We start from the raw sequence: 26,789 nt of genomic DNA, 5'->3' as shown, positions 1-26,789 counted from the left end.
GAGGGTGGAACAAGCCGTCCAGCCTTGTTGCTGCAGCCAATCTCCTGGTTTCTTTTAGGAAATAGCCTCTCCTTTGCGGCCTTTCTCATGTTTTTCGCTGGCCTGACAGCTCTGAGGAGGGTCAGCTCTTCAGTGCCGAGCTTGAACGTTGGAAGGTTGAAGGTTACAGGGGAGTATCCAGGGATCAGCTCGCAATCCAGGGGCAGCGAGAGCTCTGGACTCCCCTTCAAGAAGCACTGGTGAACAGAGGGGTCAGTTTCTGGTGCTCAGTCACTCTAGGCGTGGGGAACCAACGATTCTCTTTTTCAACGATTTTTACCCTAAGATAATCCAAAAAGAGAGATGGGGGGGGGGGGTTTAGGGGACAATCTGAGTCCGAGCTGACTGAGTGAGATCTCTGACCCCTGCAGATGACAAGAGACCAGACAAACTTCTTTCTTAATTTTTATTTTGTAACAAGAAACACAGCTTCCTTAATGTGTGTATTTGTAAGTCTATACAGTATTGAGAGCATCATCATCATAATAATAATAGTAATATTGAGAACTGTTGTTATGCATAAAGAGACATAATGGAATACAATGTGATATACTAAACAAGTACCAGCCAATCACAACTCTCCTTTCTGCCGTTGCGGCTCTTGATGGACCAATCACCACTCAGCTCTCTCCAGGTCCTATCTTTTCGACCAGTCGTAATGCCCCTCTCACCTAGTCATTACCGGACCAAGCGCATCGCCTCTCTCCTAGTTCTTAGCAGACAAATCCCCTCCCAGAATACTAGTGCTGTCTCCTCTGCACCAGTCAGCTCTCTCCTGTCTCCTGATGCCGTCTCTACCAGACCAATCAGAACTCTCCTCTTTCCTGACGCCGTTTCTACTGGACCAATCAGAACTCTCCTCTCTCCTGATGCCGTCTCTACTGGACCAATCAGAACTCGCCTCTCTTCCGATGCCATCTCTACCGGACCAATCAGAACTCTCTTCTCTCCTAGTGCTGTCCATACTGGCCCAATCCTGACTCCCCTCTTCCCCAGTCTGATCTGAGGGTGGAGTCTGACATTCGGTTTGGCTGGTGCTGAAATACATGATTTTATTTTTATTAATATTTTTATATATATATATTTTTACATTGCTTTTTTTGTTTTGTTCTGAAGCACGGAGATAAAAGAAAAAAAAATCTTCCCTTTTTTTAATATCTTACAAGAGATTATAACCGTGGCCACTGATAATAACTACAACTAACAATAATGATGATGGTTTCTTACAGTATTGCCTGTGTAAACAAGTCTACGGTCACAACTCAGCCTGTCAGCAACTCTGTAACTGTCAGTCTGAGTGGTGCCTCAAAATCACCTCTTTTGACTCGGAGAACAATGGTTCTGATCTGTTTTGGCGTCACAGAGGGAGGGGAGCAACTCTCTCGCTCCCTCCTATATTCCGTCATTTGCTATCACTACTATTATTACTGATCTTATTATCAGTGTTATTACAGAAACACTGTTGTACGTTGGGAAGAGTTGGAAGAATACAAAAAAGAAATAAAAAGGGACAAATATAGAGCCAACCCCGCCCCCCAAGTCCCCACTCAGTGTGACTGAAGCCCTCCTTGACTGGATTACTGTGGCCTACTGCAGTAAACTGCAGTACCCAGGCCAGAACGAGGCGGTGAGGTGCTGGATCTGTGGCAGTGAGGTAGAGAGCGGCAGGAGTTTAGTGAAGCACAGTGAGAGCGCTGAAGCGAAGCACAGTGACAGGCTTGCAGGAGAGCGAATCTGGTGACACATAGCGACACTGGTGCAGGGGAGTGATCCTGGTGACACAGCGACAGTGGTTCAGGAGAGTGAACCTGGTGAAACACAGCGACAGTGGTTCAGGAGAGTGAACCTGGTGAAACACAGCGACAGTGGTTCAGGAGACTGAATCTGGTGAAACAGTGACAGTGGTCTAGGAGAGTGATCCTGGTGAAACAGTGACAGTGGCTCAGGAGAGTGATCCTGGTGACACAGCGACAGTGGTACGGGAGAGTGAACCTGGTGACACAGCAACAGTGGTTCAGGAGAGTGAACCTGGTGAAACACAGCGACAGTGGTTCAGGAGAGTGAACCTGGTGACACAGTGACAGTGGTTCAGGAGAGTGAATCTGGTGAAACACAGCGACAGTGGTTCAGGAGAGTGAACCTGGTGACACAGTGACAGTGGTTCAGGAGAGTTAATCTGGTGAAACGCAGCGACAGTGGTCTAGGAGAGTGAACCTGGTGAAACAGTGACAGTGGTTCAGGAGAGTGAACCTGGTGAAACAGTGACAGTGGTTCAGGAGAGTGAACCTGGTGAAACAGTGACAGTGGTTCAGGAGAGTGAATCTGGTGACACAGTGACAGTGTTTCAGGAGAGTGAACTGGTGAAACAGCAACAGTGGTTCAGGAGAGTGAGCTGGGTGAAACACAGCGACAGTGGTTCAGGAAAGTAAACTGGGTGAAACACAGTGACAGTGGTTCAGGAGAGTGAACTGCGTGAAACACAGTGACAGTGGTTCAGGAGAGTGAACTGGGTGAAACACAGCAACAGTGGTTCAGGAGAGTGAACTGCGTGAAACACAGTGACAGTGGTTCAGGAGAGTGAACCTGGTGACACAGAGACAGTGAGGTGAAGCACAGCAGCCCCATCGTAAAGCAGAAGAGTGTGTAAAAACAACTGAGCACAAGAGAGCGATGACAGGATAAAGGTCAGACATGAATGGCCGCATGTAAACAAAATGTTTATTTAGTTGAATTCATGAGGAAGTCAGATGTTTTTGAGATCCCCGATCAGAGCGAAAGGAGAGACCTTCAGTCACACCGCTCAGCTGACACCAGATCTCCCTTCTCCCCCCCTCCCCACTCTCCTGTACCTCTGCCTGCCTGCCTGCCTCCCCTCCCTCGCCACTCCTTCCACCCTCCCACAACCTGGAGGTCTGACGTAACTAAAACATTCAGAGAAAAAAAAAAAGATTAATAACAGTAAGAACAATGTTATGATTCATCTACAGATGAGTAGAGTCTACAAGAGAGTTATTGTCATCACTCTTTTCTCCCTCCTGGTACCTTGCTTTCCAGATTCCTCGCTCTCTCCGACTCCTTCCTGCGTATCCTCGCTCCTAATCTTCCTGCCTTCTTCGTTTGGGTGTTTCGCCACAGTCTTGCCTCTCTTCTTCTGACCCCTCCCACTCCCCAAATGCCCCGCCCAGACCCCACCCCCGCCCCGCCCCCACCCCACCCCCCACCGCCCACTCGGTTTAGGAGTTCAGATGCTCCACCTGTATGGCAGACGTGGAGACCGTGAGACAGAGGTCTTTGTGTGTGGGCAGGTCGCCGACACTGACGGGCTTGTACTGGATCTCTCCAGCCGCCACCGTTTTGTACTGGTGCAGGTCAAAGGGGCAGGGCACCCCGTCGGACTGGCCGGGCCCCGGGTGGTAGGGCGTGGAGGCGTTGGGGCCCTGGTTCTGGGTCTGCCCCCCTCCCCCGGCCGCGCCGCCCCCTGCTTGCCCGGCCTGGCTCTGAGCCGCCTGCTGCTGCTGCTGCTGCTGCTGCTGTTGTTGCTGCTGCTGCTGCTGCTGCTGCTGCTGCGAGTGGGCGCTCTGGGCCACGGCGGCGGCCGCGGCGGCCGCGCTCAGGGGGTCCGGGTTGTGTTTCCTCATGTGCTTCATCAAGTAGGTCTCCTGAGACGCAGAGAGAGAAGAGTTGGGGGGGGATACCGCAATTGCCCGGGCTCCGCCGCACGCTGCGAGTGCTGAACGAAGTCGAAGCGCTCCCGGGACGCCCGGCTCTCTCAGAGGACTTGCGCTGGAGCGTGTCGGCTCTTCGGGACGCTCCTTGGTCAGGCGATAGCGGGGAGTGTGGGGGTGGTGGTGGAGACGTCAGGGCTCTGGACAGTTATAACTGCTCTAACTGAGGTGGGGTCCAGTCTTGTCATACGTAACCTTGAGCAATACGTCACTCAGGAGGAAACTACACAGCTGTAAAAATCACTACAGCCTCTCGAGGTGCAGACTCATGCAGTATCAGACACCCAGTCTAACTAACACAGGGACACACAGGAGACAGTGTCTCAGCGAGGTGCAGACTCACTCAGTATCAGACACCCAGTCTAACTGACACAGGGACACACAGGAGACAGTGTCTCAGCGAGGTGCAGACTCATGCAGTATCAGACACCCAGTCTAACGGACACAGGGACACACAGGAGACAGTGTCTCAGCGAGGTGCAGACTCACTCAGTATCAGACACCCAGTCTAACTGACACAGGGACACACAGGAGACAGTGTCTCAGCGAGGTGCAGACTCACTCAGTATCAGACACCCAGTCTCATGGACACAGGGACACACAGGAGACAGTGTCTCAGCGAGGTGCAGACTCACTCAGTATCAGACACCCAGTCTAACTGACACAGGGACACACAGGAGACAGTGTCTCAGCGAGGTGCAGACTCACTCAGTATCAGACACCCAGTCTCATGGACACAGGGACACACAGGAGACAGTGTCTCAGCCAGGTGCAGACTCACTCGGTATCAGACACCCAGTCTCATGGACACAGGGACACACAGGAGACAGTGTCTCAGCCAGGTGCAGACTCACTCGGTATCAGACACCCAGTCTCATGGACACAGGGACACAGGGACACACAGGCCGGTGTCTCACCGAGGTGTAGGCGCGGTTGCACATGCCGCAGGAGTAGACCTTGGCGTGCTTGACGGTGTGGGTGCTCAGGTGCACCTCCAGGCTGGCCGAGTCGGTGTAGGCGCGGTGGCAGTTGTGACACTTGTAGGGCTTGTCCTTGTTGTGCTGCCGGCGGTGAGACTGCCAGAGGGGGGGAGGAGGGAGGCAGACATCAGCGCTCTTGGAAGACCACACACGCAGTCTGGTTTGCTCTCGTGAGCGACTCACTATTTTAAGGTGCTGGACTGCTTTATTCAGATCTGCATTTCTTTAATGTCTTATCTTCTAGCATAAGACTTCAACAGCTTACTGAGCATTGAGCTGTACTTTATCATTCTATATACTAAAAAAGTTCTGTAGCTTTCTGTTTATATTCTTCAAAAGGACTGTAATACATTCTACGTGTCATTGTATTGTATTCAGTTCTATATTAATTTTAGTAAAAGTGTAATATGTTATTCGGAACACTGTATATATATTGTACAGTATTACTCAGTATGGTATTATACTTCACACAATAATCTATTATTCAGGATGGTATATTTCACACACTGTACAGCATGTCTCAGTGTGGTATTATACTTCACACACTGTACAGTAGTATTCAGTATAGGATTAGACTTCACACAATGCACTGTATTATTCCGGATGATATTATACGTCACATACTGCCCTGTATTATTCAGTATGGTATGGGTCTTCACACATTGTACAGTATTATTCAGTAGTCTGGCTTTTTACACACTGTACTATATTTTTCAGGATAGTATTATACTTCACAAACTGTACTATATTATTCAGAAGGATATGAGTCTTCACACACTGTACAGTTGTATTCAGTATGGGATTATACTTCACACACTGTACAGTTGTATTCAGGATGGGATTATGTGTCACACACTGTGCTGTATTATTCAGGATGCTTTGAGTGTTCACATAGTGCATAGTATTATTTCGGTTCTTTTACTGTACCTGCAGATTGGAAAGCTGGGTGAAGGCCTTCTCACAGCCAGGGTGAGCACACTTATAGGGCCGGTCGCCAGTGTGAATCCTAGAGAGCGAGAGAGAGACAGATTAAGACTACAGCTCCCATCACCTCTTTCGTCTGCACTGCCATCTGCAACACCTGACTCCCAGCCCCAGGGAAACCCCCGGATATGTAGTTCACCGACTGTGGAAGACAAGTTATGACGAAGGAAAATCCAGCAGATATCCATCAGAAAGCTCAGAAGAGCAGATGCTGGGGATTCTGCAGAGGACCACAGGGAAGCTGGTTACTTTTTTGCAAAATGTCTTCACAACGGAAAATAGAGAACGAAGAAACAATAAAAAGAGATGGGTGGAGAGAGAAAGGGAAGGAGGGAAAGGGGCGTCATCAAACGCTGGCTGTTTCGGTGTATGGTAATCAATGTAGAGTGCTGTCTGGACATAAACCACATTCTCCCAGGATCCTTGTCATCTTATTATAAAACGACTGCCGGCACCCACCTGCCCCCGAGCATCATGGGCAATGTAGTCCACGGAATAGTTCAGTGAGCAGAATGATGACGGAGGGGGAGGAAGAAGGAAGGAGGAAACACCTGAGCGAGAGAGATGCGCGTAGAAGAAGGCGGGATCGTGTGTGGCTGACTGACCTGAGCATTTTGGCGCCCTTTGGACCAGGGGTGGGGGGGGAACAAACTACAATTCCCATGACCCCGTTTGCCAGAGCTCACCTCCCCCAAAGGACCATGGGAAGCACAGTCTTGTGAAAAGAGAGAGAAAAGCAAGCAAAGACGCAGAGAAGCAGGGAGGGAAAGGGAGTGGGGTGGGGTGGGGTGGGGTGGGGGGTGGTAGGTGTGTGCACAATAAATTGGGGGTTACCTGTTGTGCTGCTGTAAGTGGCTGAGCTGTCTGAATGTTTTCTGGCAGTAGGAGCAGGTGTAGGGCTTGGCCCCACTGTGGATGCGGATGTGCTGGGCCAGGTAGCTGGAGTTGGCGAAGGATTTGGAGCAGTGCGGGCACTTGTGGGGCTTGGCTTCTGTGTGGTTTCTACGGGGACGGAGAGGGGGAAGGGGGAGCGATAGAGAGGGAGGGAGGGGTGGGGGGGGGGGGGAGAGGGGGAGGGGGAGGGGGGAGAAAGGGAAAGAGAGAGAAAGGTATAAATACCCGGTTCACATCACACAAGCCAGTTTACTCCACCGCAACATCGGCTGAACCAGAAACCTGAGCACTCCACAGCTGAGCCCGCGCCCCCGCTCTCTTCCCTCGGGGCCCCAGGAAGAGCTGGCGGTGTAGACACAGGCTAGAGGGGGGTGCGAGTGTGGGAGGCAAGGCAGGAGCCTACTGCTTCTGAACTAGAAGATCGCTGCGTTTTACTGTTCAAAGACACGACCGCGCTGGGAGAATCTGTCGAGGCCTCGAAGAGACCGCCACACCGCCTACTAAGAGCCGTGTGGGTCACAGCCTCTGAAAGGAAGACAGCAGCCCCATTTCCTCTCGTCAATACGAGTGCAGAGTGCCCCGAAGACACAGCCACACTAGATCTCGCGACAGAAGCAAGGTGGCAGACCGGCCATGTGCGCGCGCTCGCTCACTCACAGCCCCACACACGCTGGCTACTGAGCACCCAAGGGTGCCTGCGCCCGGAACCGAGTCAGAGACGAAGACGAATCGGACGAAGACCGCCCCCCCCCCCCCCCCCAGCTCCCGCCTCGGGTGTCCCAGGGACGGGGCGTTCCCAGCGGGAAGAGGACGCCCCGCTCCGCCATCACCCTCGCTCTCTGAGCGAAGGAGAGCCTCCTGCCCTCCTACTCCCTGTTCCCAACGCGATGCAGCTTCGTCCTCGCACGCTGCCCCACGTTTCCCCGACTTCCCCGGCAGATCCGAGTGATTTCAGCTTAATGTTCGGCCGAATCCCTTTCAGGACTGAGGCGACCTGAATCCAATCCCCACGGGACTAACGATTAGTGGCCACCGGACAGCCTTCTTGCCCGACGAGCGATGTGTGTGTCTACTGAAGGAGCCTTTCAGCTCTAAGTCTAGACTAGGGGAGACAGCGTTGGGCTGTCGGAGTCAAATACAGAGATCGACACAGAGTAAACTGGCCTGAGAGAGAGACAGGGGGCGAGTCAGGCGGGGGGGGGGGGGTGGAGGGAGAGGGGGAAGAGAAATTGTGATGGAAGGCAGGACAGATGTACAGAGAGAGATTGGCAAATTTTCCCATTTCTGCGTTACACCTCTTTCTCTCTGCGGCAGGGTGCTCGCCGGCTGTGTCGTGTCGCTGTGAATGATCGCAGGAGGTGGAGCGGAGAGGGGAGAGGGGAACAGCCTGCTTTGTGGAGCAGTGAGTGACTGGGCTGGTTGACGTGGTGGTGGCAGGGGTTGCAGGTACAAGGCGTAGGAGGAGAGGAAAGAAACGACAATTCCCATGATCCTTTTCGCCAGATCCCCACCATGTGCCGCGCCACAGGATTGTGGGCAACGTCGTGGGCCCGCGGGCAGAAAGAAAGAGGCTGAGCAAGAGACAGGGAGGAGACAGACGAAGGACTTTCTGAAGGAGCAGGAGCCATGAGAGGCCCAGAGCGTGCGTGCGTGCCCCATAATGCTTTTCAACAATGAGGTCATCGCTTCCCATGGCTCACCTGCCCCGGGGGTTATCAGCAGCCCGGCAGACATCCCAAAAACCAGAGAAAGAGAGAAGACAGGGACAGCTAGACAGGCGTCAGAGAGGAGTACAAAGTACCGTGTGTGCTGCTGTAAGTGGCTGAGCTGTCTGAATGTTTTCTGGCAGTAGGAGCAGGTGTAGGGCTTGGCCCCACTGTGGATGCGGATGTGCTGGGCCAGGTAGCTGGAGTTGGCGAAGGATTTGGAGCAGTGCGGGCACTTGTGGGGCTTGGCTTCTGTGTGCGACTTGGCGTGGATCTGCATGTCCGATTTGGAGAAAAACGTCACGGCGCACATCCGGCACCTGAAAGAGAGGGCCGAGGACAGGAATTGGGGATTAACGGGACACCGGCATGGACACAAACCCTGACTGTTACCACCGGCCGGAGAGAAAGACATGGAAAGTGTGCCCCTTAGCGCGCCTGACAGCATTTCTTCTCCAACTACAGAATATCTTCAGATTATATTGTCACAAACCGGGGGTTAAGAAACTAGAGAGCATCAGAAATAGATGAGAGGATACATCAGTCATTTCTAAATCACTAGTCATAACCCCCTGCTTGTAGATGATTTTTGCCGACTGTGCTTGTGCGGTTGGTATAATTAGAGGGACAGGAGTTCTGTGCTACCTGGCACAGCTTTGGTGAAAAGAGTAATAATTCAGGCGCATTAGGTTAAACACATATTTATTGACAATGGCAATACAAACACTAAACATCAACATACAATACGCAAGATACACTTTGTAAAAATTCCTTAATAAGGCTTTTCAGTGATCTATGTCCTAACCACCCAGGAAACCCCAGACTGCTAGCAAGTATTCGACACTTATGTATCACCTAAACGGAATACGACCATCTGTTAAATCTCTCTCTCTCTCTGCAAAATCCAGATGCTACAAAATGAGTGGGAACCTATCTCCCTATCCTAAAACACACCCACTAATAAGGAGAGGTCATTTTTTAACTGGGGGATTCTCTGTACAAGAATTCAAAGTTTCTGACAATAACAGAGTAGAAAACTCTCTTAACAAGGTTCAAATACCCAACTCGAACCTCGAACCTTGAACCTGGAGCTTTCCCTCTGTCTCATCCTGTGTGTTCCTCCTCTCCTGTCCATACGTGCTGTTTTTATGCTGTGTTCCTCCTCTCTCAATTGACACTTACTCATTTACCCAGAACTGAATTAACTCCGGCAAACCGAAGTTAACAAGTTTGCTTTGATCACTGCATCTCACACCCCTCCATCTCGGCAGACAGCTCCTGGTTTTGAAGCTCCCGAGAACTGGATACGTTGGGAATAGCCAGGTGTTACCCGCTGTATCGGGATTCTTCAAGACACTTCAACAGTCACTTACAACAGCTGAAACAGCATTGCAAAAAGACCCCAAATCATCCTTCAAAACTGCAAAGTCAAGGAAAGGGCGAGTGACACGGCCAGGGTCAGATGTCCGCTGGGCTCAGAAATCTGAGGCCAGCGACTGGTCCAGTCTGGGACGGGTCATCCAGCGACCGCAGCCCTGAACCTCCGAGGGCAGGCTGGGTCAGAACCCAGGTTCCCTCTGACCAGTCAGGACAGTCCCCTCCCGGCGCCCTGAGGCAAGGCTCTCGGAGGGAGGCTAGTTAAGGTAGCTTTTCCGCGCTGAGATGGGAGTGGCCGGGCTCGAGGCCGTACCTGACGATTCCAGGAAAAGCGAGAAGGAATGGGAGTTATCCTCCCCCCCCCCCCCCAGCCGAAACAGCTCCCATGATGCCGTCTGGCTCTGGAAACGCACGGAGCCCTAGCGGTGGCGTCTCAGACTTGTCAGAAGGTCACTCCCAGCGGTTTTGCCCGAATGACCACCCGGGTCTGCTCCCACCCTGACCCAACCGGACAGAACCCGCCCGCGCTAGCGACAGCAAAGCCACGACCCTGGGTGAGAGGACTCGCGGTCACTGGGAGAGCGACGGCGCTGTTGTTGATTCCCGTAGGGAGCGCTGCAGTGTTTGTGCCAGTGCATGGAGCACTGAGATCAACCCTCGAGGCAGAAGCCATCGGCCGGAAAGAAGCCCCCCCCCCTCTTTATCCGGGCAGCAGCGTGTTTGGCACTCGACGCGACACCTCCCGACTCCCGCTACCATCCCCCGGGAGTTGGCTCCGCACTTTTTCCAGGACCTTGTAAAGGCCGAGCGCCGTCAGCTATCGCGTAGACCTCCCACGATCACCGGGGGGCAGAGGACCTCCTCGGGGTTCCCCGTCTCCTTGCTCACGCCCGCTTCGACGAGATGCCAACATCCCATTTACCAGTCTGCCAGTGCCAGTGGAGTTTCCAGTCCAGCCTGCAATATTTGGTGCGTGGGCGAGGGAGGGGGTCCGGAAGAACAGACATGGATCCCTGCCGGCAGTGCGGTTGCCCTTGTTTGAGCCGGTCTTTCCCGTCCGGCTACCTGTCCCGGCACTGGGAGACGTCCGTGGACCGCCCAATGAGAGGTGTGTGTGCGTGTGTGTGGTGGGGTGGGGGGTCCTGTCACGTTTAGACCAGGTCCGAGTCACGTCCTGCCGCGGCTAGGGGCAACCCCACCATTCGCACGCGGTGTCTCAGACATCGTCTCACTCCGCGCGGACCAGGTCAGGACGCCTGTCCATCAGACCAGCGGGTGTCCACTCTAACAGCCCGTTGAGGGCCCAATCAGCTCAACGAGCTTCGCTCCGCTGCGGCAGATCGCTCAGATCCTCCGTACAACTATTTCCTTTTCCTAAAAAGAGATTCTGTCGTCATCATCAGAGCTTTTAGCGCCAGAGCACCGTCACAGAGGAGTGTTAACGTTTTTTTTGCCCAGTGGTGATATTTTCGGTTCCCCAACCGGTCCTTCTTTTCCCCGGCCAGAAGCCGCCTCCTTATTTCCTCTCAAACGTCTTTTGGGGGTTACTTGTTTCCCTTCAGATCCCTGGCTGTATTTCTGCAGCTTATGCTATACCCAACCCCCTCACTGGTACGTCACGACACTGGCAGGTTAATGGGCTTCTGGGAAAACTGGCCCTGACGTGAGTGTGTCTGTGTTGTCTGTGTGCCAGTTGGGATTGGCTGTGGCTCCCCTGCAACTCTGAACTGGATACAGCGGCTTGAAAACGGGTAAATGGATTCAAGGCAGGGATAACCTTATCAAAAACAGCCCAAGTGCCATACATGGGGATATTCTGTATAGTACACGTACGCTGTATACAGTAATCACTTCTAAACGCTCATTCGCGGCAATAATAGAAAGTGACCAGAGCTGTACTCACAATACCAAATCTTCTCGACAAACTGCTTGGTTTTGGAGCGCTAGAAGGGAAAAGCCTTATGTGTCTTCCTGGGTGTCATCTCAGAAAAACGGCCTCTTTCGAATCGAATCTCATTTCAGGCCTTCGCTGAGCTGCCAAGTCCTCGCTTGCTCCATACGTACTGACAGGCGAGGGAGTAATCGGAGCCCGGCCTTTAACGGACATCCCGGAATTCGACCCTCATGATCCCGATCTGATCCCAGGTGTGCGGCGGCGCGGCGGCTCACCTGTAGGACTTGTTGCCGTCCTTCGTCCCGTGTTCGTCCTCGTCGTTCGAGAGGTCGTAGGGGTCGGCCGTGTGGTGCTGTGGGCAAAGGGCAGAGGTCAGGTGGACGGGAGCATCCAGCGGGAAACGGCCGCGGAGGCAGACCGACGTGTTAAACCGATCCTCGCTGGTGGCAGGGGCTCAGGCTATTCTTATTGGGGGGGGGGGGCATACACATGCAAGGGCCCCGGGCGATGGCGAACTCTTCTACGGCCTTGGCGAGACAGGGAAGGGAACACGGGCACGCGGCGTTTCGGAATAAAGACGTCCTCGGTGCTGAAGCTCAGGCCTTTGCAGGTGGTTTTGAAACCCCAGATGCAGCCGGAACAGCCTTCTCAGCACAGACGGCAGGCGAGAAACGTGAGAAAGGTTCAGCGGCTGAGCGTTCCTAAGGGCCTTGGCCAGCCTAAATGATGAACCGCCATGTTAGAAATCATAATAAACAATAACTCCTTACACTTCTAGAGCTCTTTTCTGGACACTCCACTCAAAGCTCTTTACAGGTCATGGGGATCCCCTCCACCCCCAGTGTGCAGCCCCACCTGGATGATGCGCCAGTCCTCTCCCCACACACCAGCTCTCAGTGGGGAGGAGAGCAGAGTGATGACACCAGTTCAGAGAGGGGGATTATTAGGAGGCCATGACTGGTAAAGGCCAGGGGGAGATTTGGCCACGACCACGGAGAGTCAGGACCTCAGTTTTACGTCTCATTCAAAGGACAGCACCTTTTTACAGTGTAGTGTCCCCATCGGCACAACAGCTGGCCAGTCTGGTTTCTTCTACACGAAAAGCCAGGTCGAGCTGAATTCTGCAGAAGCAATAAAATTGCGATTGGAGCGCTGTGGTCTACCACAGGCAGTGTGGAATTCCAGTTCAGGGAGGTGGAGCTCCGGATTTGCAGTGCTAAACGAAAGTCTTGGTTTTTTTTACTACTGGGCTCAGTTTTGGAGGGCTTTTACTGGGGTTTCAGTTCAAAGGAGGGCAACAAGCACAACACCTGGTTTCTGTGATTTTTCACTGTACTAAATTTGTTTCCTCTAGAACAAAAATGTAGAGAAGGGGTATAGATAGTGTTAGGACAGGGGACTATTCATACTTAGTAGTGACACAAGGACAGCAGATCACAAGGAAATTAACAATCTTAAATGGAAATGGAACAGAGAAGCAGAAACGGTCCTGTACATGAAGAGTTGTGGGTGTATGGAACAGGATTCCCAGACAGGAGGTTGAGGCCTGGCCTTCAGGCCTTTTTAAGAAACGGCTGGAGGAAAAACTCTTTTTTTCCCTTTCGTTTGCAGCCTTTCTTACCCAGTCTGTACTGTTTTGATAAATCACAACACAATCACTATTCCAACAGATGAAGGCTGGAATCACACACAATCACTCTGTGAAACGCATGTCCGGCACACCCTGGGTTTAACAGATCAATGGGGGGAAAGGGTGTTGTCACTGCTGAAAATCACCAAATGATGTTTTTCAGCTCCAAAATGAAATATTATATGAGAATAACATATATATACATGCTTAATGGATCTTTTAACCTATTGTTATCAATTGGGATCAATACAGTCAATGAAAACTATTTCTGTGCCTTTTTAATAAAAAATAAATAAAAAACTGTATAAAATTCACTACAGCATATGAAACATAAACAACACCTATGGTAAGAATTGACTTACCACTAGAAAGCACCACTGATATTCCTGAATTTCATAAAAATGTAGTATTTATTTTCACTTTGTTTTATTATTTGTGCATTTCTCTGCTAATATGCAAACAGTCCAGTATTTCCGATTCTACAGATATAATTCCTCTTTTGCACATTTTGTCAAAAAGTCTTACAGCGAAGTCCGTTAAACGACGGTTTACTGTAATGCACAGAGCCAATATCAGTTTTGAATGAAGCACAAAACTGCAAACTTTGTGAATGTACTGTAAGTCGCAAACTACTGGTCTCACTACGGGCAAAAGTCTGTGAGAATCGCAACATGAAGAAGCCCTTCCTGCTCACTAGTCCCTGTAATGACTGATGTACTGTGATGGACGGGCGAATAAGTGCAGGTTGTGCAGCAGACCTTTCACCGCAGAAATGTTCCAGCGTGATCTGCAGGCAGAGTTAACAAGTAGTATTTGTCTAAACCGCCCCGAAGTCAAAAGCAATATTTCTACTGGATGAAAAGAGAGGGATTCACAAGCCTGCTTGTTTACAGAGTAACAGGGCCACTTCGCTTCACCTCACTGGAAGTTTTGTTGCCTCGTTCTGAATCACAAAACAGAGCGCCGTGCAGACCTGGAAATCAAATCTATTTTGGCATGTAAATTGGAGGTTTTACAAGTTACTACGTGACTTTTACTTTCATTGTTGTCTGAAATGCACTCATCAGTGCTGATTCTTTCTAACCCCCGAAATATGAAAATTGGGTAGCCATTCCCCTTTAACCATTCTGGGATGGTTTGGGCCGCTTCTGTTCACTGAATCAACTCTCTCGGATCTGAGCGGACAGGTGTTCATCGAGAGAAGCCTTTCTGATTGCCCTGCTCAGAGGAGAGAGATGAGCTCCAGAAGACAAACGGCAGTCAATGAGAACTGACCCTGCCACGTAGGCAGGTCAGAGGACCGATACTAAATGACTCATTTTTCATTTCGTCTCACAAGCAAAAAATAGGACGAACACACTTTCACTCCCAAAATGCAAAATGTCACGTTTTGTAGTGCTTTTGTCCAAAATATGATGATAATGAAACTAAATCATTGTAAGAATCAGTAGCTGAACTACAACGTTTCTTCAATCCCTGTCTTCTTGATGCACCATGTGCAGTAAGAGCAACCAAAATGGGCCACTGAAACACTACCAGGCATGACAGAGACGCACTACAAAGGGCCGTAGCAAGGATGTGATCTACCCTCAATCGGTGAGATTCACACCATCCGCTGTCGCAGAATAAAGCCCGCTCCGTCACTCAGGACCCCAGCCATCCCGGCGACAAACTGTCCCCCCACCACGCTCTGGCCAGCGGTACAGCGCTGTTAAAGCACAGACCTCTAGACTCCAGAACAGCTGCAGAGCACATCCTCAACAGCTAACTGTGCAGTGCCTCACAGCTCAATGCACCTCTGCGCTCTGCACTTGTTCCTGTTGTTATTTTTATTGTGTACTGTGTACACTGCGTGGTGTCGTGTGCTGTACTGTGTACGTCCCGAGAGATCAGGGTGAATAAGAATTCCGATGTAGATGTACATACAGCAACAAACTCCTCTACTCTACTACAGTCAAGCACATTATGGTCAGTTAAAGATTCGATTTAAATAAGAGCTCAGCTGAGGTGAAATATAGAAGTTACTGAGGCCCCAAAACACAGGACTATGCAATCTTAGATTACAGTTTTTTTAGTTAACTAAACTGTACTTATTAAACAATTCAAGTACTCGTGATTAACTGATCCACAAAGGGTTCGGTGCTGATTTACCACTTGAATTAGTTCAGTGTCGCCTATGCCCTGGAACTCGTTAATTAATTAAGACACTCGTGGCCAGCCTTGTGATAACTGGCTCGGGAGCAGCAGTCACCTGTCCTCCGGCCGCCAGGTGAGCCAGGATGAGCGCATCACTTCCTGCCGCGAGGCTGTGCCCGCCCACCCCCACGGCCCCCGTCGCCCGCGGCAACACCGATTTCTTCTTCCGCCCGCGCTTGGAGGGCGTCTGCATGGCAACCTGGGCGGAGCCCGACTGGGCCACCTCCTCCGTCTTCGGCTTGTCTGGGGAGACAGGAGAGCGCACATGGACACACGGTGCAGGACGAACAGCCTGATGCTCGTGGACACTAACATGCAAACTCCACACATAAGGTCCCCCTCCCAGTCCAGATTCGAACCCACGTTCCATCTCATCACCTGGTGTTTGCCCATCGCTGCGAACTTCAACCTTTCACCTGTCAGAAACATCAAGAGCCCTCATATACTGCCCCGGGCTGACCAGCTTCGCAGAACTATAATGACCTTGTAGATAAATTCAAGCTACAAGAGCTGAGAGAGAAGACACTGCTGTGCTCTTGTGGCAAACACTGAAATATTACAAAATATTTATAAAAGTATAAAATAAAGCGCGTTAGCGATCGAAACTGCTAAAAATCCAGGCTGCTTGCTCCAGCCAAATGCCCTTAACCGCGACTCCTGTTTAACCCATACCAGTCCATTTCTATGTTTAATCATTCTTCCCAAAACAAGACAAATATATGGGCTCCTTTTGGCAAGTCTTCCTGTTTACCGCGGTTTAAAGTGTTTCTTGCACGTCTGAGGAAATTGAGAACCTGCCTTTCGCCTGACAGAACACCTCTGGAAAGCCTGTCTCTATCGGCTCCAGCTCTGCCTGCAGTACGACCTGAGTATACCACTATAATGACCTCTGACACCTGAAGAAGGCTCCACGGCCGAAACGTTGTGTTTCTTTTCTTCTCTCCTCAGCCTGGAATAAACCTGTCACTCGCTCCTTTGCAGCCTGCGCATGCTGACGCAGCTCCCTACTTGAACTACCTGATCAGAAAAACGCTCCTTCCTGGGGAGGGTGGGCGAGACCCTAAACGCCGCGCTGGCGGGTTCGGGAGAAACCCGCGCGCGGCGGACTTCAGAGACTGCCGCAGTGGGAACCGAGCACTGTGAGGCCCGGCCCCGCTCTCCGACGGAGGCTCGGCGCAGATAACGGGGCGCCCAGGTGGCCCCCCATCGGGAAAAGGCCTTGCTTTAGTCCGGAATAGGCTCTTCCGAAGCAACACGCGCGCGCACGCACACACACTCCTCCTCTCGCCTGCCGTCCTGCGTACCGCTGGGGGTCTGGGGGTGCAGCGCGGACACGATCATGGTCGTGGTGGGGTGCCCCGTGATGAAGGACTGCGAGGAGGAGGGCGGGCTGGACACCAGGGCCCCCGGGGGGGTAGTGATCACCAATCCCGCTGTGGAGAGAGAGAGAAAGAGGGACGGGGGGGCGTTAGCTAACTCTTTTCACACTGGGACAGCGCGGGGTCTGGAGCGCTGAAGCTCGATGTCCTGTCTGGGGGGCACAGAGGAACCGGCGTGAGGTCAGCTTGGGAGGTTAACAAAAAGCAAGAAAAAACGCCAGCTGGACTGGAAAAGGGGGGCGTCTGTGACAGCGGGGTGCAGACTGGACTGGAAAAGAGGGCGTCTGTGACAGGGGGTGCAGACTGGACTGGAAAAGGGGGCGTCTGTGACAGAGGGGTGCAGACTGGACTGGAAAAGGTGGCGTCTGTGACAGGGGGGTCCAGACTGGACTGGAAAAGGGGGCGTCTGTGACAGCGGGGTGCAGACTGGACTGGAAAAGGGGGCATCTGTGACAGCGGGGTACAGACTGGACTGGAAAAGGGGGGGTCTGTGACAGCGGGGTGCAGACTGGACTGGAAAAGAGGGCGTCTGTGACAGCGGGGTGCAGACTGGACTGGAAAAGGGGGGCGTCTGTGACAGCGGGGTGCAGACTGGACTGGAAAAGAGGGCGTCTGTGACAGGGGGTGCAGACTGGACTGGAAAAGAGGGCGTCTGTGACAGGGGGTGCAGACTGGACTGGAAAAGGGGGCGTCTGTGACAGAGGGGTGCAGACTGGACTGGAAAAGGTGGCGTCTGTGACAGGGGGGTCCAGACTGGACTGGAAAAGGGGGCGTCTGTGACAGCGGGGTGCAGACTGGACTGGAAAAGGGGGCGTCTGTGACAGCGGGGTACAGACTGGACTGGAAAAGGGGGGGTCTGTGACAGCGGGGTGCAGACTGGACTGGAAAAGAGGGCGTCTGTGACAGCGGGGTGCAGACTGGACTGGAAAAGGGGGCGTCTGTGACAGCGGGGTGCAGACTGGACTGGAAAAGAGGGCGTCTGTGACAGCGGGGTGCAGACTGGACTGGAAAAGAGGGCGTCTGTGACAGAGGGGTGCAGACTGGACTGGAAAAGGTGGCGTCTGTGACAGGGGGGTCCAGACTGGACTGGAAAAGGGGGCGTCTGTGACAGCGGGGTGCAGACTGGACTGGAAAAGGGGGCGTCTGTGACAGCGGGGTACAGACTGGACTGGAAAAGGGGGCGTCTGTGACAGCGGGGTGCAGACTGGACTGGAAAAGAGGGCGTCTGTGACAGCGGGGTGCAGACTGGACTGGAAAAGGGGGCGTCTGTGACAGCGGGGTGCAGACTGGACTGGAAAAGGGGGCGTCTGTGACATCGGGGTGCAGACTGGACTGGAAAAGAGGGCGTCTGTGACAGCGGGGTGCAGTTACCTGCTGTCATGATCCCAGTGGAGGGCACGGGCACCACCGTGATGTTCTGGGAGGTGTGTGGTGGGTGGAGGTGCGCCCCGCCGAGCGAGGGGCCGCTGCCCCCCTCCTGTTTGGTCCCCCGCCCGGCGCTCCCGCCCGACGCCGTCTCCATGGTGACCGCCGGCCCGGGCACCGTGAGCACGGCCGCCGGGTAGTGGCCCGAGGATCCGTGAGGAAACGAGGACGACTTGTCCGGAGCCAGCTGCTCCTTCATCTTGTTGATGAACATGGCGTTCTCGATCTGACAGAGAGCAACACTGAGTTAATACAGACACTGACTGGAGCCTCCGGCACTTTAACACTGCACTGAGAGAGAGAGGGGTTAATACAGACACACTGACTGGACACCCCAGGACATTAACACTGCAGTGTCGTTAATCTCCACCCGCCCTCGAAGCTTCTATCCTGCTCAGAGATCTCTGCCGGCCCTCGTAGCTCCTATCCTGCTCAGAGATCTCCGCCGGCCCTCGTAGCTCCTATCCTGCTCAGAGATCTCCGCCGGCCCTCGTAGCTCCTATCCTGCCCGGCGATCTCCTCCTGTCCTCGAAGCTCCTATCCTGCTTGGTGATCTCCGCCTGCCCTCCAAGCTCCTATCCTGTCCGGCGATCTCCTCCTGCGCTCGAAGCTCCTATCCTGCTCGGCGATCTCCTCCTGCCCTCGAAGCTCCTATCCTGCTCGGCGATCTCCTCCTGCCCGGCGATCTCCGCCGGCCTCTCGCTACTGGGGATCAGGCACTTGGATTCCCCAGGCTGTGGAGCGGAGGGGGCTCTTACCGCCGCACCGCGACAGGAACACATCGAAAAGCTGCAGCCAGCAAGCAGCTCAACTGAAGGGACCGATCGCCCCAGTGACTGAACTGACCGCGTGACAGAAGAGATCCCCAGAATCGCGGCTGAGAGCCGAGAGCCTCTCTCGCTGATCTGCACCCTTCTGCGCGACAAGCAGACCCGGACTGTGCGCAGTGTTCCCACGGGTGGGCCATCCAGGGAGCTCCGGTCTCAACACAAGCTCTCCCAGGCCTTCCTCCCGCACCGAGCGCGCCACCGACCTCCTCTTCCTGCTCTCAGACGCTCCGCGTGCTGCCTAACCACCTGCGTCCGATCAGACACACCTCCACCGAGGGCACGATCCCTTGCGCGGCCGGAAGAGTTCGACCCACAGTCGAGGGGGGCTACGACCCTGGCCCTGACGTACCCCAGTCTTTCCAGTCACGAAGGAATCTGACCAGCGGCAGAGGACTGCGATACTCTCTTAACGGCAATGCAGAGCTCAGCTGGGGTGTAAACAGATCTGCAGAGCCCTTCCGCAGACAGATGTGCTGGCTGTGTGGTTGCTGGTGTACGCAGCGGCAGCAACGATCAAAATTAAAGTCATACAGTTACCTGTCCTTGCACTGCGGGAACTGGAGACCAGAAGTACGAGGAGTTAAAATGGGAATCTTCCATCATTCCTGCAATTAACACAGAAACCTGTTAACGCCAAGGGAGCTCTCTCTAAAAAAGAGCTTTCAATCGAAGGGTCAGAATTCAAGCAGGGTCCAATTTCAACAGAAGAGATATTGGGGACCAAAGCAGCTAGCCTGGTAAAAACTTGGAAAGGGAAATACTTGAATGCTTACGTACTTGAATACTTGAGAGAAGGCTGTTATTTCAAATGGATCTGAAAGAAAAATCAAGTGTGTATCAGGATTTACTGGGATATTTACCCAGATATGGGATGTAATTTAGTCATTTAAACTCCAGAGCTCAGTCAACTTGAAGTTCTGTGCGCGCAGAAACCCGGACGCAACTTGTTTCTCTTCTAGTCAAAACCTGGATTTCGGCTGTAAACACAAGCAAAAAGCATTTGCCCAAAGAGTGGCGGGAGGGTGGAACAAGCTGCCCGCCATGTTGTTGAAGCCGATACCCTGGCTTCTCTCAAGAAACAGCTGGATGAGACCACTGCATCAATCAATTAACTACCAAACGAGCAAGATGGGCCAAATGGCCTCACAGCTGGAACTTTTCCCTATAATAATAATAAAATAATAATAAAATAATAATAATAATAATAATAATTATAATTTCTATACTTATATAGCGCTTTTTCTGGACACTCCACTCAAAGCGCTTTACAGGTCATGGGGATCCCCTCCACCACCACCAGTGTGCAGCCCCACCTGGATGATGCTCCAGTCCTCTCCCCACACACCAGCTCTCAGTGGGGAGGAGAGCAGAGTGATGAAGCCAGTTCAGAGATGGGGATTATTAGGAGGCCATGATTGGTAAAGCACAGGGGGAAATTTGGCCAGGACACTGGGGTTACACCCCTACTCTTCTCGAGAAACGTCCTGGGATTTTTAATGACCACAGAGAGTCCGGATTTCTTTATCGTTTTCCACCACACGTGTGACAGCTGTGCAGTTGCGCTGTGTAGTACTGGGCTCCAGCCTCCAGGAGGCACACTGCTATTGTATCACCTGTGTGCTCAGCGCGTTCCCCACAGCGGTGTGAGCTGGCAACAACACCACCTGCTGGGCAGGGCGAAGCGGTGTGGGACTGGTGTCCTGTCCCAGGTGGAATCGGATACAGAAGCCAGGCCAAACGAGGGCTTGATGAGCTGGGAGGCTTCAGTGTGGATTAATCATGGACTATGTGGCAGATGCCATAACTTAAGACAGACTTAAGTGCTAATATTTAATTTGTATCAGGACTGCTGTATGAAATAAACATGTGGTTCCTTCAGAAGCCTGCATACACCACTCTTTCCAAACGCCTTTTCATAATATACGTGGCTGTACGTCATGTGTAACATCCATGCATCCATTTTCTACACCTCTTTATTCAGGACAGGGTAATGGAGGAGTCGGAGCCTATCCCAGCAACCAACAGGCGCAAGGCAGGGCACACCCTGGATGGGACACCAGTCCATCACAGGGCACACAGAGACACAGACCCTCGCTGGCCAGTTTTCCCAGAAGCCAATTAACATCCCAGCATGTCTCTGGACTGTGGGAGGAAACCCACAAGAACATGGGGAGAACATGCAAACTCCACACAGACAGCACCCCAGGACTGTGAGGTAGCCATGCTCACTACCATACCACTGTACTGCACTACTATAAACATACATCATAATTATAATACAGTCTGCAAAGGAACAGGTAATAGGTTTATTCCATGCTGAAAAGAGAAGAGAGAAAACACACAGTTTTGGCTGTGAAGCCTTCTTCAGGTGTCATGATATATTATAATTATAATATATAATATCTGTCATTATCAACCATTAATTGGATGATGGATCCAGTTAATTGAAAATCATTCCTTTAGCTACAAAACAATGCTAGCAAGACCTGTGACTTTACCTACTAAAAAGTGGAGATCAGAGACATCTGGAGAAAGAATGTATTTCATTTATATAAGAGTCCCATGCATACTCTGGAAGAGATATCACACCTGGGAGAAGGCAATGTTATTTTCTGTAAGGAAACCTACAATTTCAGGCTCTTAATCAAATCAAATCAAATCAAAGTTTATTTCTCAAATGCACAACAATACAGCGTGCAGCAGTAGTTGCTGGCAATGGAATGTCTTTTCCGCGAGCTCACAAAAATCACAAGAATCATAGAAATCACAGAAATCATAAAAATCACAAAAACACAAAAATCACAAAATTGAGGTTATGAAAATAAGGTTACATAATAACAGATGTAATAGAAATGGAATAAAACTCAATATGAGTAGAGCTGCTATGTGTCCATGGTGTGTGCAATATACAGTATACAAGTAGTGCAGTTATGCTGAATACAGTGAAAACTGTGTCCATGTAGCCATTACAGGTGATTTACTAAAGGAGCTGCAGGTTGGCTATTTAGTAATCCCAACTGACTCTCAATCACATGAGCATTAGATGGATTTGTGAAATGAGGAGCAGAACTATCCACAATGTTCAGACATGTGGAGACCATAACCATCTTATTCCTCCAGCTCTTTTAATACTGGAACAACTCAAAGCAGGTCCCGGAATTTCACATCCAAAAGCACATGTGGAATTCAAACACAACACCGTGAGAAAGGGCAGGACTTGTCTTGAAAGCGTGGAGCCGTCAGGCTGGGAGAACCGAGTAGCAGATTAACCCACAGCACACCCTCCGTTTAACAGCCAAAATCTGCCAAAGGGGAATTCCGTCTGTGAAAATCAGAAATACCGGACTATTCCCGCAATAACAGACAAAGTATATATAAAATAAGTAAAGGGGCTCTGCAAAATACACAAATAGAAAAACAAGGTAAAGATCAATACTACATGGGTTTAAAATACTGGCCGGCTATTGTATATAGCAGGTTCAGCTGCTTACGGTCGACACCCATCCTGAGCAAGTGCCCTGCCCCTGCAGGGCTCCAATACTATTCCTGAAGTGTGGGTTTCGTGCGCTCGAGCAAATCTTCTGCACTAGATTCATGACACTTGAAATAAAAAGGTTGCATATTCAGGAAAAAGGCACAGGAGCCATTCTCATTGACTGTGTTGGTTGTAATAGTTCAAAAATAAATCAAATAATCCAGGAGGCATATATATATATTATATTCAAAGTTATTTTTCTTATGTAATAAGTGTTTTTATGCTGAAATAATGTGTTTTGTGATTTAATGGACATTCGGCACCCCTTCCACAATATTAGTCAGTTAAACTTGGGTCTACTGTAGACCCCAGTCCACACACACACACACACACAACCAGACAGGTACAGATACACACACAATCAGGCAGGTACAGGTACACACACGCACAGCCAGGTAGGTACACAGAGCACACACAGAGAGCGCACAGAGAGCGCACGCAGAGCGCAGAGCACACACACAGACTGTGCAGGCAGTGTACAAGAGTCTCATTTCTCAATCACTCCTGACAGCCCTCGAAGGTATCGCTATGGATACCAGTCATCCTGGTTTCTCACTTCTCTCCCCCTGCCCTCTGGGCAGCGTTACAGGAGCACGAAGGCACAGACTTCCAGATCTAGAGCCAGCTTCTTCCCACAAGCTGTCAGATCACTGAACTCTACCCCACCACTGACTCACACTGTTTTTTTCTATTCTCATACTGTTTGTCTGACTTTTTTTTTAAGTTGTATGTTATTTAACTTGTTGTTGTTGCTGCTGCTGTTCTGTGTTTATGTTTTTGGCATTTCCTTAATGTCTGTGTATTGGAGCACACATGCACACAAGCATTTTATTGCACTTGTGCACATGACGAAAAACTGAGCTGAAAGTACTGTATGGTCACTATTAATGTTGCGAATTGCCTGTCTCTCTACGGGCGAGAGTTTGTGAGAATCACGACCTGAGGCGGCCCTTCCTGCTCACTAGTCCCTGTGATGACTAATATAATGTGACGGACGAGCGAATAAGTACAGGTTGTGCAGCAGACCTTTCACCGCAGAAATGGGATGTGCAGGCTGAGTGAACAAGCAGTATTAAAAACGAGGTAAAGATCAATACTACATGGGTTTAAAATACTGGCCGGCTGTTTTATATAGCAGGTTCAGCTGCTTACGGTCGACACCCATCCTGAGCAAGTGCCCTGCCCCTGCAGGGCTCCGATATTATTCATAATCTATATAAATAATAGATATACGAACAGGATCTTGTAAGAAAAAAATGCCCCCCAACTTATTGAGTTTGGTGACGTCTGTGGGACCGGGGCTCGATGGGGTTATTGCAAGCGAGGGATCTGCAACAAAATACCACCTCCCTCCTTTAATTTGCTTTAGGTTTTTACGTGTCCCAATACTTATGATCACCTGATTTTTTTCGGGTGGGGACTGACCCAGCAGCATATGTTTCGGTGGAAAACAGATTTAAGTGGGCCTGCAAAACATATCCTCAAAATAGAAGCTGACCTTCTGAGCTCAGAATCATTTGTTTGATGGGAATTTCGATTTCTCGTGTATACAACAGGGAAACCCCAATGTTAGGTTTAGGGGGGGGGGGCAAACAAGCCTTTCAGGGGGCACTGTATACCTGCTTTTAGATATACACGGGGACCAATGTGGAATATATCCATTGCACATATTTCTGTGGGGTTTTTTCTGTGCAGATGCAAAAAAATGCCAATACAGACCCACTGGTGGAAGTTATTTTTGGGAGGCCTTCAGCCAATAGGGGATCAATAGAGGATAACCACGATGATGTGGGTGAATGTAAATGATGCTTGTGCCAATGCAAAACTTGTTATTCCCACTGAGCTCCGAGTACTGGTCTTAAATGGCCCATTAGGGTCACCGGTTAGGTGCCTAGACTTAGTGACACACCGTTTATCACCATTAAACGTTAAAAACAGAATGCACAACCTCTCCGCTTATATTGATCACACACGGCAGGGCTGCACAGGAGGGTAAAATACACGAATAGTAATGAGGTAACTAATAAATCTCCCATTTCTCAGGGGCTAGACACGCCGTGCTTCCCCCACCCGAAAAGTAATAATATGACTGCTGATAATAACACTAATTACAGCGAAAATAATGATAATGAATGTCGTAATTCCTTATTTAATTCCATTTTGACGTTTCCCGCTCACTGTCGGAAGGACGGCGCAGTGAATTTGTATTTTTTGTTTCGGAACGTCTTTCGGGAGAGAGGAGGGGGGGGTGGGGGTGGAAAAAAACAAAACAAAAACAAATATTTTCTTTCTCCTTTATTGCGAGAGAGAGAGACAGACAAAACAAACAATTGTTCTTTTAAAACTTCCGGCAATGATCTGTCTCTCTCTCTCTCCCCCACTCCCTCTCTCTCCGTGTCTCTCTGTGCGCGAAAATAAAAAAAGAGAAAAAAAAAAGAAAAAAAACTCACGGATAGAAAAAAAAAACCGTCGACGACGCGCGAGCCCCGGCGCGAGGAGAGCCGCAGCCTCATTCGGCAGCACGGGGCTGCAGACTTCCGGCTCCGGGGAAACAGAGACGGAGCGGCTCCTAATTAAACGGTCAAAAATAAGGATAATTAAGAATAATTAACGGGGAAAATTACCAGAGCTGGTGGCGGATTCCCTCCCCCCGGCGGCGGCTTGAGCCGAGGAAACCGGGCCGGTGAGAAACTTGGTCCAAAATCCCCGGATTGTTCGGGGGCCCAGATCCGCGCGAGGACTTTTTTTTCTTTTTTTTTTCGTTTTTTTTTCCAGAGGCAGCTCGACGCTGGCTCGCGCTACGCCACACTTCCGGGAGATAAGGTCGAATACTGCGGGGGATGCTCCGTCACTTCCTGAGAGTGAGGTCAAATCACACACACACACCTAAAGGCTGCGAAAGGTTGTCTTGGATAGATTTGCCAAATGTTATTGTTAAACATTCAAAGGTAAATGTTAAATTGAAAGATGTTGATATCATTTTATATTTTGTTAGACCTGATTTGGATAAAGGATATGTTTTTATTTTTAATCTGTTAATTATTTTGGCGAAATACTTCATCCACAAAAGTAAATGGTCTAGTACTGCGCCCTCTACTCATGCTTTTAAGGTAGAATTCCTTTTTTATTTAAATTCTCTTAGAAATTTACAGAATCAAAAGGCAAGACGTACAATGAAAATATGTAAAAAGCTTAATTTTCAGCTTTTATAATTGTGAATGCCTCTGGCTGTGAAGTGTGTTTATTTCTGTATCCGTTTTAATATTTTGTCTCCTTTTTTGTATTTCTGACGTTTAAATAAAAGGGCGGGGGAGATAGCCCATCTTGTGTACAGCAGTATGTGAGCGGGCGCCAAGGTACTCTGTCCGGTTTAATGGAAGATGTTGCTTTTGTAGTCTTTTTTGTATATTTAAGATCCTAACACTTTATTGTTTTAACCAAATCGGTGCCGATTTGTCAGATTGTTATTTTGTTACCAGCAGGTGGGCAGCAATAACAGACACAGGGCTCCTGCAAGAAAATCAAAATCTCCATTTTGCGAAGTTAAGGCCGAAAAAAAGGCTGAAACGTCATCAGAGTGCGCCAGAAACTAAGGGCCGTGAAAATATCATTAGCTACATTGTTTTTTTTTTGTTACATTCTTTACTTTGCTTCCTCCATCTCGGTGACTATATATATACACATTATATTTTCTAATACACTACGTTGGTGCTGCGAAGTATTGAAATGTTATATTGGTGAATATGAGTTTTCCCAAAGAAACAATATGGGGGTACTGTAATTTTACGTTAATGATAAACGGCCTTTCACAGAGACGGTAAAATCCTAAAGAACTGTTTGACAAGTTTTTTTTAACTTTCTGGGCCCGTAAAAGAGACTGCTGAGCATCGATGAGAGCCCCTGTCTTAAAATAACGGATGTTCATGTCGCTTCATGTCTTTCTGAGCTCTTTGCCGATTTTTCTTCCATGCCATGACTTGGAGAAGTTCCAAGCTAATAAAGACTTAAGAATAAAACCTATCGTGGAGTCTGTCTTGTTCTTCTGAGGGTGTAACCATTTCTGGTTTCGGCTGTATGGGATAAAAAGCGAAAAGCTCATCAGACGGAAGACCGCAGATGTCGGTTCCCCAGTAACTTGATGATGCACTTACGCAACTTCAACGAATTCCTGAAATCCCCACGCACACGCCCCTCA

At 50.3% G+C, this 26,789-nt stretch overlaps 1 protein-coding gene across 10 annotated transcripts; it reads right to left on the bottom strand.

Annotated features, from left to right (window-relative positions):
* Positions 1 to 431: 431 nt before the first annotated feature.
* On the bottom strand, positions 432 to 25,379 carry znf384b (zinc finger protein 384 b). 10 transcript variants are annotated; one of them, XM_088939823.1, is made up of 14 exons: positions 25,219 to 25,365; positions 19,837 to 19,873; positions 19,597 to 19,664; positions 18,176 to 18,455; positions 16,730 to 16,858; positions 15,481 to 15,668; positions 11,875 to 11,951; positions 8,424 to 8,648; positions 6,563 to 6,730; positions 5,672 to 5,750; positions 4,682 to 4,840; positions 3,294 to 3,698; positions 2,889 to 2,960; positions 432 to 1,076 (listed from the first exon to the last, which is right to left on the bottom strand). In XM_088939823.1, the coding sequence occupies exons 3-14, from the start codon at positions 19,660 to 19,662 to the stop codon at positions 990 to 992; spliced, it is 1,935 nt and encodes a 644-aa protein (XP_088795949.1). In that variant the 5' UTR covers positions 19,663 to 19,664; positions 19,837 to 19,873; positions 25,219 to 25,365; the 3' UTR covers positions 432 to 989. The 10 variants fall into 10 exon arrangements, with proteins under 10 accessions (XP_088795949.1, XP_088795953.1, XP_088795950.1 ...); XM_088939827.1 differs by lacking the exon at positions 6,563 to 6,730 and having other exon boundaries at positions 25,219 to 25,373; XM_088939820.1 differs by lacking the exon at positions 432 to 1,076 and having other exon boundaries at positions 2,745 to 2,960.
* Between the last annotated feature and the right edge of the window lie 1,410 nt (positions 25,380 to 26,789).

The sequence above is a fragment of the Atractosteus spatula genome, chromosome 22 (genome assembly GCF_055471065.1).
Source record: "Atractosteus spatula isolate fAtrSpa1 chromosome 22, fAtrSpa1.hap1, whole genome shotgun sequence".
NCBI lineage: Eukaryota > Metazoa > Chordata > Actinopteri > Semionotiformes > Lepisosteidae > Atractosteus > Atractosteus spatula.
This window is presented reverse-complemented; position numbering and strand designations above follow the sequence as displayed.

What these genes read in the sequence shown, in the direction of transcription:
- znf384b (XM_088939820.1), bottom strand. Translation starts at nt 19,662, where the DNA reads ATGATGGAAGATTCCCATTTTAACTCCTCGTACTTCTGGTCTCCAGTT. An exon ending in CACTGGGATCATGACAGCAG is followed by an intron (nt 16,859 to 18,175) that starts GTAACTGCACCC and finishes CTCTCTCCACAG; the next exon opens with CGGGATTGGTGATCACTACC. An exon ending in CCCAGCTTTCCAATCTGCAG is followed by an intron (nt 4,841 to 5,671) that starts GTACAGTAAAAG and finishes CCCCTCTGGCAG; the next exon opens with TCTCACCGCCGGCAGCACAA.